At 36.3% G+C, this 14,206-nt stretch overlaps 2 protein-coding genes across 4 annotated transcripts; one reads left to right on the plus strand and one right to left on the minus strand.

The window, feature by feature from the left end:
- The first annotated feature begins 1,922 nt into the window (after nt 1-1,922).
- On the plus strand, nt 1,923-12,181 carry LOC143462538 (uncharacterized). Of its 3 annotated transcripts, XM_076960746.1 has the most exons (24): nt 1,923-2,974; nt 3,046-3,242; nt 3,365-3,823; nt 4,031-4,269; nt 4,370-4,534; nt 4,739-4,899; nt 5,033-5,070; nt 5,358-5,467; nt 5,859-6,101; nt 7,129-7,293; nt 7,491-7,646; nt 7,789-8,031; nt 8,216-8,374; nt 8,558-8,679; nt 8,872-9,020; nt 9,304-9,502; nt 9,630-9,753; nt 9,821-9,889; nt 10,175-10,396; nt 10,576-10,636; nt 10,784-10,922; nt 11,060-11,149; nt 11,465-11,566; nt 11,812-12,181. In XM_076960746.1, exons 1-24 carry the CDS (start codon nt 2,972-2,974, stop codon nt 11,887-11,889), a joined length of 3,693 nt encoding a protein of 1,230 aa, XP_076816861.1. In that variant the 5' UTR covers nt 1,923-2,971; the 3' UTR covers nt 11,890-12,181. The 3 variants fall into 3 exon arrangements, with proteins under 3 accessions (XP_076816861.1, XP_076816862.1, XP_076816863.1); XM_076960747.1 differs by lacking the exon at nt 1,923-2,974 and having other exon boundaries at nt 3,053-3,205; XM_076960748.1 differs by lacking the exons at nt 1,923-2,974; nt 3,046-3,242; nt 3,365-3,823 and having other exon boundaries at nt 4,075-4,214; nt 11,812-12,179.
- Nucleotides 12,182-12,255: 74 nt separating this feature from the next.
- Nucleotides 12,256-13,191, minus strand: LOC143463393 (SCAN domain-containing protein 3-like). The gene has a single exon (XM_076961861.1). The coding sequence runs from the start codon at nt 13,189-13,191 to the stop codon at nt 12,256-12,258; it is 936 nt and encodes a 311-aa protein (XP_076817976.1).
- Nucleotides 13,192-14,206: the final 1,015 nt, after the last annotated feature.

Below are 14,206 nucleotides of genomic sequence, written 5' to 3' on the forward strand. Positions count from 1 at the left end.
CCACTGCTTTATGTGGTGCACAAACACATTAGAGTAGAGTTGAAAACATTTTTATAAAAGCTGCTATGTTTTTTTCATTTTCATTCATTTTAGCAAGATTATTTTTGTGTGACGTACTGTATGTGCTTAACTATGGATTTTTCCAAGTCAAATTGACGGCTGTTTACATATCACTAAAGACTAATAAAGTGTTATAAACTTGCAGCTTGGAATAACTCACCACTTGATGGCACAATCGAAATTAGAGTTACTACAAATTAGGGTTTCAACGGAGTGCTGTGCCGGCCTTCCCACGTAGACTAATCGTACCAAGTAAATGGTGATGCAGTAACGAGAACGTAAGATAAGTTGTCGAATACGAAGGGTAGACTACTCCAAGGTCGCGCAAATGGTTTTTTGCTCCATTTAAATCAACGCAATTGCACCTAGCGCACAACCGAGTTGCCTCCGTTTTTTGCTTTGCAATCGGTTTGCATTTTATCAATTCCATTTCCAACGAAGTTTGTAGGCTACCGTTGGGATTGGAAGATATTTCTCCGTCCGCCAATAACGTCGATTTGTACGAGAATTTAACATAGAGCCAGCTACCGGTGACTAAACCAACTTTGTTACCGAATAACTTGTAATGAAATGATTGTTTATCGTTCCTTAGCCTGTAAGGACGACCACTTCAATTACAAAGTTTGTCTGTAGAATTGTTGTCTGTCCTCGATGATAAATGAGTCTCCGGTCGTTGTTTCGCTTCTCTTAATCTTAGAATCAATTGTATACCATGACAACTGTATAAACTGGTTATATTGTTTCTTGTTTAAACGATTACATTAAATAAGACCTTGTGACAGCTACATAATAAAGTCGACCACTTTCTATGGTTAACTTCGTAGACTGTGACGCATTGAACAACTATGAATAACAACACACGCAAAGCAGGCATGCACGACATTTTTGTCACGACTTAATACGACAAGCAGAGAGGAATCGATTACGTAACGCAATGCTTTGCTTTGCCGATTTCCGTAAACAAGTATTCTATGCAGCATTCGATTTGCAAGCAATTTTATAATATCATCACAAACTCGTCACTTGGTGACGCAAACGAAATCGAGTTTCAACGGTGGGCCGGGACGAATCATCTTACGTATGCTTGCCGGGGTTGTTTTTCCGACTATTTATAGAGATATTACGCTTTTAATATTAACTATAAATTAGTTCGTACATTTGAGTGGTGCCTGGAAGACGCCATGTAATTGGGATTCCCCTTTTTTCTGAAATTTGTTTATTTTTGTTGTTTCTGTGAGGTTGGGGACCGGGGTATATTGCGTGTGGATGGTTGTGATTAGTACGTCGAACATCAGTTTGGCGTACATTAGCAATACGCCGCTTGACCGTTGGTCACGCCGAAGATCTTCAAGTTTTTTTTTTATCAAAGGATGATCAGATTTCTCTTCTTCCTACTAGTCTAGAGTAGGGTTACCATATTTTCGTGGCCTAAAATCCGGACACTCTTTAGTGCCCACTAGCGGTTTTTAAAAATGAGGTATGAACATATTGTCTGTCAATATGACGTCACACTAGCAATGCTTTGCCTATCCATTGTATACCGGAGTGGATTTTTGAACATAGTGTCGTGAATTCACTAGGCTATTGGACTATTTTTGATTTGATCTCTAGGCTAGGGTTAGGCTATGGTGATCTCTAGGCTAGGCCGCTAGGGTCTAGGTCAGACTCGTCGCGTGTAACGTGTTGGACACCTCTGATTTACAGGATTATTCCCGCAGTTCTAATTCCCCCAAAACGCCCATCATAAAATTCCGGACATTTGAGCATTTTTTAAAATTCCTCCCGGACGCAAAATTTAACCCTACATTCCGGACATGTCCGGAATTTTCCGGACGGTATGGCAACCCTAGGAGTCTAGACTCTACAAGCTTCAAGTTAATCAGACATGGTTACTTTGCACACTTCTTTATTTTTTGTTAGATCAAAATGTTTGGTCATTGTATCTAAAATAATGTCAAAAGAACTGTTTCATATTAATCTTACATCATTTTGTTCTTACATCACGTAAACAGGGGCATAAATTGTCTGTCTTTCTAAGCAATGTTGAAAGACCGAAAGCATTCTCTGATGCCGAAGAGCGTATACACTAGTCCATATCATTCAAACATGTGGTAGTTGGGGTCAGGATCTTTTCTCACATTTTATTCTTCAATCTCATTGATTCTAAACTTCTAATCCGCAGCATTGGATTAGTTGTGTTTATGTACCCACATGTATTTTTCAGCTTGATTGTATTAGACCTTTAATTTGTACTCTGTAAATCAGATTGTTAAAACCTCCTCTGTTTTGAAAACATTTTTTGTGTGCGAAGTACAGTAGCTGACTTTACTCAAAACTGGTTTTACCATCAAATCTCCTTTACTGCAGGGATTAAGATAGCCGTGCAACTGTGCTTTTTTAGCATACATACAGTATGATACTTTAAGTCAAGCAAATTACAAATCATCAGCGCTGTTCTACCATCAGTCAGTATATACAGTAGCACATTACACACCTAAGTAACCGTAGTCTCATCCATTTGCTCTGACAGCTTTTCTTCTTTTCACCAGAAGTCAGGTCTCTTCTTTCTGAATTTACATACCGTACAATATGTGAAAATAACTTACTGCAGGCTTAACATAGGATTGTGCACAATTATGTTGAAATTTCTCTTTAAGTCTTTTCAGCTTTAAAAATTTATGGTAACAGTACAATGGATTACCTTTGAGCTGTCGTTTAACGTATGTGTATCAACATACCGATACCCTGCTACTTTCTGATCTAAAATTATTAATGTTCTCAATATTAAATGCAATTTGTTACTGGCATACACCTAATCTAATCTGAATTGGATTGAATTGTCAGTGTCACACTGTGTTTACTTCAAACTGAAACAAATGTAATTTCTGCACACCGGTAAAGATCATTTAACATGGTAAGTGACTATGGTTTGTCTATCGTGAATTACTATCATAGTGTTGACCATTTGAATTGATGTGTTTGAAGAATGATGGGTTATTTACAAAAGACTTGCTGAATTACAATGCCCAAGAATTCCTCACCAGCTGGAATGAAGATGACTTGCTTGGGTCTGGTGGTTATGCTTGTGTTCGAAAATGTCAGCATCCTAAGCTTGGAGAGATTGTGGTGAAATGTTTTGCGACTTGTGGGTCCAATGTGAAACAAGACAAAGTTTTCGAAGAGTATAGAAATGTTCTTGCTTGTTTTGCTTAGTGCCTATGTGAATAGTGATTTGATGCTTGTCGCTTATTCCTTGTTAAATGTAATGTTTTTTTTGGAAAATAATGACCTGCTTTGCTTGCAGGACTGCCCGCGAAGCAAACGTGCTTGTTCGGTTGAAGCATAAAAATGTTGTGAAAGTGCATGGAATGACTCTTTGGCTGAACTCCCTTGGAATTGTGATGGAGATAATTGAAGGTGAAAATTTGGAAGATTTTCTCATTGTGCAGGATCCAGAATGTGTTCCCTGGGGACTGAAGATGAAGTTTGCGGAGGAAATGGCCGATGGTCTGTCCTATTTACACCATCACGACAGGAGAAGGGCTTTTGTTCATGGTGATCTGAAACCACAGAACATCTTGCTTACCTGCGATTTGCAGTTAAAAATTGCCGATTTTGGTTCGGTTACGATAAATTTAGCGACAGGCATTTCAAAATCGTCAATTGAAGTGGCGCCGACTACACAACACACAGCGTTTTATGCTGCTCCAGAGTTTTTAGATGATCCAACAATTCAACGTACTTGTTCTATGGATGTTTACAGGTAATATGGCACAAATTTTATTTGTTCAGGTTAATTAAATAAACAAAGTGGAAAATGTTGAAATATTAAGATACCAGATGGTTACAATCAACGCAGGTAAATCTGAAAAAAAGAAAGTGTGAATCTAGCTTAATCTTTTTTAGTTTTATCATCGTTTTTTGTGAATAGTTTCCCGTTTAATCCCAAGTTTTGTTTTTAACTTTGCAGTTCTGCACTGATTGAGTATGAGATTATGACACAAAAGCAAGTTTTTAAAGGCGTCCATCCTCATATTATATTGGAGTTGATCATTAGAAGAGGCCTTAAACCTGATGAAAGGATTCTTGCCAGTGTGGAAAAATCGTTGGAGAATCGACCCGATGATCTGGAAATATTTCACATAATTGAAAACGTAATGAGAAAAAGTTGGGATTTTGATCCACAAATACGCCCTGATATCAGAGACGGTATTCCAATAATATACAATACAATTTTTAATTTTTTGTGTGGTATGAGTTGAATGATTTGCAAAAACTTTTTTCATGTTGGGTTTCATGCATCATTCAGTGCACGCCACATTAAACAAAGCCTGGACAAAACTGAATAAAGACCAGCTTAACACCGACATTGAGAAACTGAAGCCACTCACTGCTTCAATGGAAGAACAGATCAAATGTGTTAAAGTAGGACTTGATGAATTTAAAGCTCCATTTAGAAACACTAAAGCCCCAGGTACGTTACTGCATCTGTTTTGTGTTGCATTGTTCATTGGGTTTTACCCCAAGGATATCGCTATTGTAATAAATATTTTGTATGATTTTTAGTACTACTGTAGTTGTTTTAGTTTTGTACCAGTTAAATTAAAACGATTTTTAAGAGAGTTCAAGACGTGATTACTGTTTGGTTAATGTTTGGTTCATTATACGCTTTCTTAAGATATCAAACATACTGCACCAGCCAAGGAAGAGGAGAAAGTGTTCAGTGAAAAGCTGACATTTCGCTGCCCGGGTCTCTGGCGTCACATATCGAGCGCTGCTTGGCAAAGCATAAAGAGACATGCTGAGGCGATGTCTAATTGCAACATCACGCATGTTATTGTACGTTTGTTGTAGAATATTAAAACGTTTATAGTTTGTTCCATTTTTGAACTATGGTCCAATTGAAACTGTTTTTAACTTTTTTGGCATTGTTGTTTACTATTTTTGAAATATGTATTTATTGTCTTTGTAGGGCCCCACTCATAAAAAGCAATCTGTACTTCCACATAGGTAATAGAAGTCTGCTGTTTTAATTTTTATCGGTAGTTATTGCGACATTGTCACAACTGCTTAGTGTGGATGATTGTAAATGGCTGTTTGTTTTTGTCACTACATATGACATGATACATTACTGGCATAGCTTAATGTTCTGTTATTGTGGAGTCAATCAATCAATCAACTATTTTCCAGTTTGATGTTAACAACATTCATGAAATGTATTATGCTATAAAGTGCCATGATCCAAATTTAATTGTTACATTTGTGTAATAGCTTTTTAGCTGATTGCTTTCTTGCAGCTCACGCAAAGTTGGAAAAATAGATGTTAGTGTTACATGTGGTGACATCACAAATGTGACCTCTGATGTCATTGTCAATGGTGTTTTACCCAGCTTCATTCTGAAACATGGTAAGTTTTAAGCAGTGCCTACCAAATTAAGTAAGATTTAGATGTGTGAGAATACATATAATGAATTTGTTATTGATGCAAACCCAAATCTGCCATTTGTGCTTTTCATACATAGTCAAAGCACAGTACAAGCAGGGAAATTATGCTTGAGTTTGTCATATATTAATGAAGAATAGATATTTACTTATTTTCGGCTTAATTAAAATTGCCAAACATTCTCGTAAACGTTCTATCATCTTTAAAGTCAATCATACAAAGCAAAGAGTTTGTTCCTGTTTTCTTACTTCTTACGAAATAAAGATTCCCTCAAATCTACGAACAAGATAGATATACATTTATGAATATGTTGCTAAATGAGCATTCTTAATGCAGTACCTTGTTGAATTGGCAGGAGACATATCCTCCACCCTAATCAAAAAAGCTGGCAATGAAGTTCAAACTCAATGCAATAACAATCCTTTCATTAAGACGAAGACTCTGAGGATAACAGGAGTAGGAAAACTTTCTTGCAAGTATATCATCCACTTGGTTATTCCACAATCTCTTTTGGATTATGCTGAAAACATCAGGACTGTTTTGGAAGAAGCTGAAAAGCTTCATGTTACATCCGTTGCTTTTCCTGCACTTGGCACAGGTACAATCTAATGCTACTTTTCACAGATGCTATTTTCAAACATAATATAATTTCTATGTTTATATATGGTTGATGGGGCTAGCATAAGAAATATTCTGTAATTATCTCTTTGCGTTATTAGGTATTAGAATTAAAACTTCATCTTGAATAATACCATTAGCAATTTATCATTACATACCTTCGCCTAGGAGGTTATTTTTTTACTTTTCATTGTGAACAGTATTGTTGGAATACATATTATCAAATTTTTGATGAAATTTTTAGGATAACTTGGCTATGATACAAGAAACAACCGATTAAATTTTGGGGTTAATAATTGCACCAGAAAGTGCAGACCCACGCCATATTTACTTTCCCCATTTTGTAAGAGAGTCAAGGTACCAGCTTGCCCTGAGAGAAAAAGCGTACGCAGACATGTGAGAAAAACAGAAATGTTGCCTCCGGTGTTTGTTGTACGTTGGCGATTTCAATGATTAAGACTTTTTTTATCGTGGGAAAATATTGAACAGTCTATATGTCCATTCAGTTTTACACCAGTTGATTAGTGTGTTAAGTAAAAATATAGCATACGTCAGCATTTCTTCTATTTATCAAACTTACTGACTACAAACAGGTAGCAGCCTAACATTTTGCATTGCTGTGAACTGCACTTGTTTATAAGCTGTAAAGAAAGACATGTAGCAAACAGTTACAGGCCACCCTTAAAATTACATCACACAGCTTGTTGGCAAGCAGAGGCTAATATGCTGAGAAATCGATCTATGGGTCAACCGGTGTTGGAGATGTAGTTTGCGTTAGATTTTCTTATTATTGGGTTAAACATATGCTACTGGGCAGACAGTGAAATAATTTTAAACCCTGCAGTACCATAATGGAATGTGATCAAAGAATGCTACATTATGACAAACGCCACATCAGAATATTCTGCTGTCTTGGCAGGGGTATAAGCATTTCCTTGTACGCTTTTTTAGTTTTACTTTTTTGTGTTTGTGTGAATGATGAATTTCAAGATGTAAAATTACTGAAGGTTTAACAAGGCTGAGCCCAGAAAGAGTGGCAAGATGCGTGCTGCGCGGAATAGAAATGTTTTCATTACATCGGGTTGAGACCACAACAATACAGAAAATTGCGCTGGTTATTTTTAAACCATCTATGCTTGTTCATTTCTGGAAACCGCTGGTGTACTTCAACGGTAAAATTTTTTTCTTGTACTAAGGTGCCGATAGTTAATATACTGATACTGTTTTAGATAAATAGTTGAAAAATTGTTAATACTGATGAAGATGTGTTGATTTTATTTGTAGACTTTAACAACCTATTGAGTAAAAAATTCTATATGCTACTTTTGGTTAGCCAAAAGTAAATCCTTTGTCCGAACACTTTTAAAAGATATGAGATTCCATGGCTTAAAGGATGACGGCATGGATATGAAGTACAATGAACTTTCTGTTTCCATTCGGGAAGGGGATATCTTCGATGATGATTCTGACGTCATTGTGAATGGAATATTGGAGGCTTATACTACTGACTTCCATTTTGCTCTTGGCATGTAACTTGTACAAACACTCAGTAACAATATACTGTTGTCCCTTTTCATAACAAGACAGTTAAAACATATATATCACGGCTGGAAAAATAATTTTTAGAACACTTTTATGTGATAAATAACTTCGCAATATTGTTCTAGGTGTGCTTTCAAATAAGCTTTTGCATATGGCCGGTGAAGAGATTGAAAGACAGTGCAATCAGAATCCAATTATGAAATCGAAACACCTACGAGTTACAGACAAAGGAAAGGTTCCTTGGAAGTTTGTCATACACCTTCTTATTCCAGAGAAGATAGAGGTTTATGTGGAAAGGATGTTTCATGTCCTTGAAATTGCAGAGAAACTTGAAGTGTCTTCTCTTGCTTTGCCTGCTATTGGGGCGGGTAAAGACAGAATATGCTTCTTTTATTTATTTGCGAAAAATCTTTTAAACCTACTCAAACTTATTACTCGGACTCAGCTATGAAACTTCGAAACAACAATTTGCGTTCCTATTCTGTATTTTTGTTTGTAAATGGATTGGATGTAAATCGCAAAATTATTTCATTGGAATGATATAATGTACAGGTGGCGTTGGTCTTCCAGTAGCTAACGTCGCTTCGTCCATCTCCGAAGCTCTGGAAAAGTTTGCTAAGAGCAAACCAAAGCATGTTAAGAGAATCCGTGTGGTTTTGTTCAATCCAGGCCATCTTTCAGCTTTTCAAGCCAACATAATTGCAAGAAAAAGTGATTTGTCAAAATTTTCTTCGTTTCAAAACCATTTGTGTAAAATACAGTAAAATAATCTGAATACTACTTACTTCTTAGTTCTTTTTGTTTGTGTTTATTTAGTTTGTCACAATCGTTAAAAAAGTTGCATGCAACGTAATAGCATCCCAGATCGGTTTTGATTTTTCGTTGTGTTTTCAGATGTTATGACATGTGGGAAACGACAAAGGCAAATAGCAGAGTCATTTTTGGCAGCAGTTACAAAGGAGGAAAATATTCTGGAAGTAGAAGTGTCAAGCCAGAGTGAAGAAAATGTGAAAGAGGTAATTTGAAAATATCACCTAGCTTTTTTCTTGATTGGTCTCGTTTGCCTTTTTTTTGTTGCTTCTTTAAACTGCTTGTAATTACGCAAATTTTCCATTATTCATAAGTAACAATATTAGGGTCATAATTGGAGCCCATAACAGTTACGAAGAGCAAATTATTGCGGAGTTTAATAACTGATTTGTTCTTAGGCCAAGGAAAAAGTTGAATCCTTGATGAATCTCTACATAAGCAAACTGGTAATCACGGACAGAGTTATACCAAACTTCGAAGATAACGACATGATTGATATTTACTTTACTGCTATGAAGCACCAAGTGGTTGTGTCCTTTTCACCAAGGCAAATAATTTAATTGTTTTTAAGTAACTGTAGCGCAAAGGAATAACAATGAAGTAATGCAATATATATTGTTAAATGTTTGTTCTTCTTTTGTAATGGCATACATTCATTCTAAGCGAAATGAAAGTAGCCATGTTGCACTAACGTTTCTGAAATTTTCTGTGTACACCGTAGCTGGTTGTACACAGATGGTTTTCTGTATACTGTAGTTAAGCATTTGATAAGGTTCATTACTGTATTATATTTGCAATTTCTTACCCTGTTAACCGCTGTTTTTTTATAGAAATACAGAAATCGTTCTTTTTGGTTTAAGCAAGAATGTCAACAAACTGGAGCTGTTTATTAAAGATGTTATCAGCGAGGTTAAGTATGCCATGGCTCTCTCCAGAAAGCACCTTTGGGAATGGGCCATCGACTTCAATACGTATTCACCATTGCCATTACGCACGTCACTCACAATGGAACAAGCATTTTTAAATATGGTAATGAGATAAATATTCAAAAATTAAATTAACTTCTCAAGTTTATCGTAACTTTATGTTTCCTAGTTTCTGCTCATGAAGAGTTTTTGTCTTGTTGTTGGAAAACAATGTCTTGAAACATTTTTAGAGACCCTATGGCAAGCATGTTGAGCTGTTTGGTTGTCCTTTAACTGTAAACGTCAATTCAATGGAGTTCAGATTTTGTGAAGTCTCAGGGAAATTGAAACGCTGCAGCTTTGCGAGAAGAACATGTGAGTAAAACAATTCTATTCTTATCTTTATCCTGGTTCAAACAAAATTTATCACGTGTGTCATTAGCTGACGCGGATCGCAAGACTCTCTCCGCAGGATCATTCTCTCCTGGGGAGAATGTTAAAGAGAAGAAAGGTGAGTAAAATAAATTATATAGAAAGTTGGTGTTATTTTTAGGTTGTTTTTAATTATCGCCATGGAATGGTTACGGTGAAGTATTGATTTTACGTTTTTTTATATTTTGTTCTCTATATTTTATGTTAGTTCAAATATAAAAGAACTTATTCAGCAGATAAAAGAGTTTAAACCAACATGAAATGTTTCCTATAATGAGCACACAAATATAATAGCTTAACCAAAATATTTACATGTTTCCGCATTTATGCTTCGTTGGTGTGGTTCAAGTAACTTATTGCACAGCATTGAAGTCATTTTCCACTCGACTGAGATCCAACTCTCCAGGAATGACCGGTGGTTCGTCACCGAAATTCCGTCCCCGTAGTTCGGGTCCACCTTCAGAGGATGAGGACATTTTCAAAATTTTGCTTATTGGGAACTCGGGTGTCGGGAAATTGGCGCTGATCTATCGGTTTCTCTACCCTGATGAGCCTATATTCAGGTTGAAGTTTAAAAGCACCGTTGGTAGGTGTTGGGAGTGCCTTCAGTCATGTGGTTATTTTATTATTGACGTTTTGTTTTAAAAATATAACAAGTGAGTGCGAGGTAGCTATGAGTCAACGCCGGCGGTTGTAGATCTTGCGAAAATAATCTTATAACCGTTCATCAAAAGAAATTTTTACTTTATGCTATTTCTATTAAAGGACTTGAGTGTGAAACAAAATGGGTCAAAATTAGTGGCAAGACGAGACAAATTCAAATGTGGTAAGCAATTTGTATATTAAATACGTTTGTTAACGTTAGTTTAATTAAATTTTATATGTGCCATATGCTAAATTAAATTTTTGTAAGATACAATTTTTACACTAAGTAGATGTTAATGTTGCAAGTTACTGTCATTATTTGATCTAGGGATATTCCTGGCCAAAAACATTTCACGTCAATGACAAGTTACTGGTTTAAAGGAGCTGATGGTATACTGCTTGTCTATGACGTCACTGACAGGCAGAGTTTCGATGATGTACCAGAACACTTCGTCCGCATTAAGCAGGTAATGTCTTGATTTAAGATGAAGTTACATTGTATATTACCAATCTCGATAGGAAACAAAAATACACATGGAAAATGCATTAAAATTAATTACACACGCTGTGATATGGTTAATTTGGTTAAAAATTTATGCTGCAGCAAGCTGATGACGACGCCAAGGTTATTTTGGTGGGTAACAAAATCGACATAAATGACAAAAGAAGGGTCGGCAAGCAGGAAGGTCTTAAGGTAATTGTTTTTTATTTCTGTGCAATCAGTAGCTAGGTTAGTGGTCAGTAATTTAAGTGGTCACATTTCAATCTGAGATGTAGGTATGTAAGAAGATTATGGTTGTTGATAGATAGGTCTCCTTGGTTTGTGCTAATTGTCATAAGTCACATGTCGCACAGCGCTTGTTTTTAAACACACGAAATAGAACACTAATAACATTATATTATCGTCAGATCTGCACGAGAATTCCGTAGGAATAAGAGCTAATTATGACAATTAGCACAGGTTCACGAACTTTGAACTTGTAATGCTAAACGCTTACCTTGTGTACAGTTTGCCAAAGAACGTGGATTGAAATTTTTTGAAACAAGTGCTACGGGTAATATTAACGTTGCTGATATATTCACCATTCTTGTTGCTGATATCTTGAAAGAGGTAAGATTGCAGGTCGCATTACACTCATTTTTACTTGAGTAATTTTACCAGACTTAGCAGTATTATTGCCAGTAGTAGGGTGGATAAAATGAAAATCAATGTAGCACCATGCAGTTGAAGCGTTGATAAGTAACAATGAATTTTTTCCTTTTAAAAAGATACTTTGTTATGTGTAACCCGATAAGTTTTGTAAGAGTAAGACGAAGTAGATCAGCATTTATCACTGAACCATCTCTTTTATTCAGAGAACTTCCTACTTGCTTGAAGGAAACCGTGAAGGCCACAAGACATATGGGAAAGCTGTTAATTGCCACGTCATGTGAACAGCAATGAATCCAAGACCACTCGTTTTCCTTTTTTTGGTTTCAAGCGTTGTTCTTTAATCTATTTGCGTGCGTTTGTTTTGCTCGCCACCGAATGGTACTAGATCAGTGGTTCTCAAAGTTTTTTTTCGATTTCTCCCTTACCAACCCAAACACCGTCAATTCCCCCCCCAAAAAAAATCGCAAAAAAATAATCGCCCAAATTTTACACTACCTGAATGTTGACCCTGGATGATGTCTTTTGAGGATTTATCTCAGAAATAAAATTAAAAATTGCAAAAGAACGCTCTTAAAAAATAACCACACAAATTTACAAACAAATCGTTGTTCATTGTTAGTGAGAACCATGAGCCTCATGTTGCGAAGTTAGTAAAGAAAATCGAGGAGAAAAGTGTGTGAGTTTTGCTCGAAGGTCTCCGCGCTTACAAATGTCGAGTGTTCCTCTTTTTTTCGTCTTGGATTGTCGTCTTTCAAAAGCTTGAGTACTCCTTTATGTCTTCCCATCATTGCTGGAGCACCATCAGCAGCAGTGGAAATAAGATTTTTAATCGGAATACCATTTTCAGTAAAATACTCTTGGACTACAGCATAAATATCTCGCGCTGTGATAGTTGTTTTCAAAGACTTGCAAAAAAGCATTTCTTCGGCAAAATTTGAATCATGTTTGAACCTGGCATAACCCAGAAGTAAGGCTTCACTATCTCGAACGGTCGATTCATCGAGAGCCAACGAAAATTTTGTATTGCGAAGAATATCATTTAATTGCGACTGAACATCAATCGCAATTTTGTCAATGCGGCGGCGAACAGTGTCGTTACTTAATGGCAAAGCGGCAAGTTGAGGGCCTGGTGTTCCACTGTCAAGCATTGTTCGGTGGTATATCTCACAGGCTGGTTTAAGCAACTCTTCGCCATCGATGTGCGGTCGAGATTTCTTTGCCAGAAGAAAACTTAGTTCGTAGCTAGCCTGCACCCCACGCATATTTAAATTAGTTTGCACCTTAAACATGGATGTAAGTGACATTTGCCTATTCTTCTGCCTATGTTCGTTAAGACGTTGGAAATATTCAAGAGGTTTCCCTGCATGCTCTGAGTGAACATTTTTGACATGATCTTCCAGTTTTTGGTTTCTCATCGAATCATTACAAAGAGATTTACAGCACAACAAACAGTACGGTTTTGTTTCGTCAGTAGAATCTGGAACAAATCCTAGCTTTAGATAGCTTACAGAGTATACACGAGTCCTCTTTCTCTCGCTGTTTTTCGATGAAAACACGTTTTCTGAAATTCTCTTTCTTGGCATTTTGAGTTTAAAATACTCTACAGTCTAAGTATATATTTGAGTATTGCTTTCGCACTGCTGAAAAGTAAAAGTGAAGTATCTGTAATAAGTATACTTAACATTAGGACAGCAATTATTACTCGTTACTGTTGAGCAGTGGTTCCCAACCGCGGCTCCAAGGTAGCTTTCTTGCGGCTCTCAATGACCCCTGAAAATCCCCAAAAAAATAAAAAATCTATTTGTAATAACTTAATTAGGGCGATTATTTTTTGACTTGTCAAAAAAAGTCAAAAATTGGTCAAAATTTATAGCGTTAGGTCAAAATTGTTTACAAATTTTTCATTTTACTTCTTACAGTTACACCTTGTAGCCTACTTTATACTGTTGTGAATGGTTCATCGTCTACTTATTGTGAATCATAAACCGCCTCCTGAATCCTAAACCACAATTGCGCCTCGCTTTGACAAAGTTGTTAAAACTCAATGCCAAGTTGGACATTAAATGGATTTGTTTTATTTTTCTTGTTAGTGTTGCTATTCGTTGGTACATGATTTCATGCTTTAAAATTTTCGTTCTAATTACTTGAGTGTTTTCATGCGGTTCCATACGTACTCTCAAGTTTGAAATTCGGCCCCGACACCAAAAAAGGTTGGGAACCACTGCTGTTGAGTTTTGTTAAATATTACTGTCCATTAGGAAAAATTAGCTAGCAGTCTATTTCTTCCTCTTTTTGAATGCTGCAGCCATTTACACAATGAAAGCGAAGAAATTTAATATGTAACCAATCTAATAAACCTCCTAATCCTGATCTATCTAATCTACTGTACCTTACTTACTAGCTAGTGCTATACGTACCTTACTAACAATAAAGAGAAAACAACAACCATTATGAACCAAACAGACACGTTTATAACGTCAGTCACTGCAGTTAAGGTAAAACAATAGCCATTATGAATCAAACAGACACGTTTATAACGTCAGTCACTGCAGTTAAGCTTGTCCTCACGCACTATTGCAGACATCTATCTAAACAACC

The sequence above is a fragment of the Clavelina lepadiformis genome, chromosome 6 (genome assembly GCF_947623445.1).
Source record: "Clavelina lepadiformis chromosome 6, kaClaLepa1.1, whole genome shotgun sequence".
NCBI lineage: Eukaryota > Metazoa > Chordata > Ascidiacea > Aplousobranchia > Clavelinidae > Clavelina > Clavelina lepadiformis.

Coding starts and splice junctions, on each gene's coding strand:
- LOC143462538 (XM_076960746.1), top strand. Junction 7,647..7,788: donor TGACTTCCATTTTGCTCTTG/GCATGTAACTTG, acceptor ATATTGTTCTAG/GTGTGCTTTCAAATAAGCTT. Junction 10,923..11,059: donor ACTTCGTCCGCATTAAGCAG/GTAATGTCTTGA, acceptor TTTATGCTGCAG/CAAGCTGATGACGACGCCAA.
- LOC143463393 (XM_076961861.1), bottom strand. CDS start 13,191: ATGCCAAGAAAGAGAATTTCAGAAAACGTGTTTTCATCGAAAAACAGC.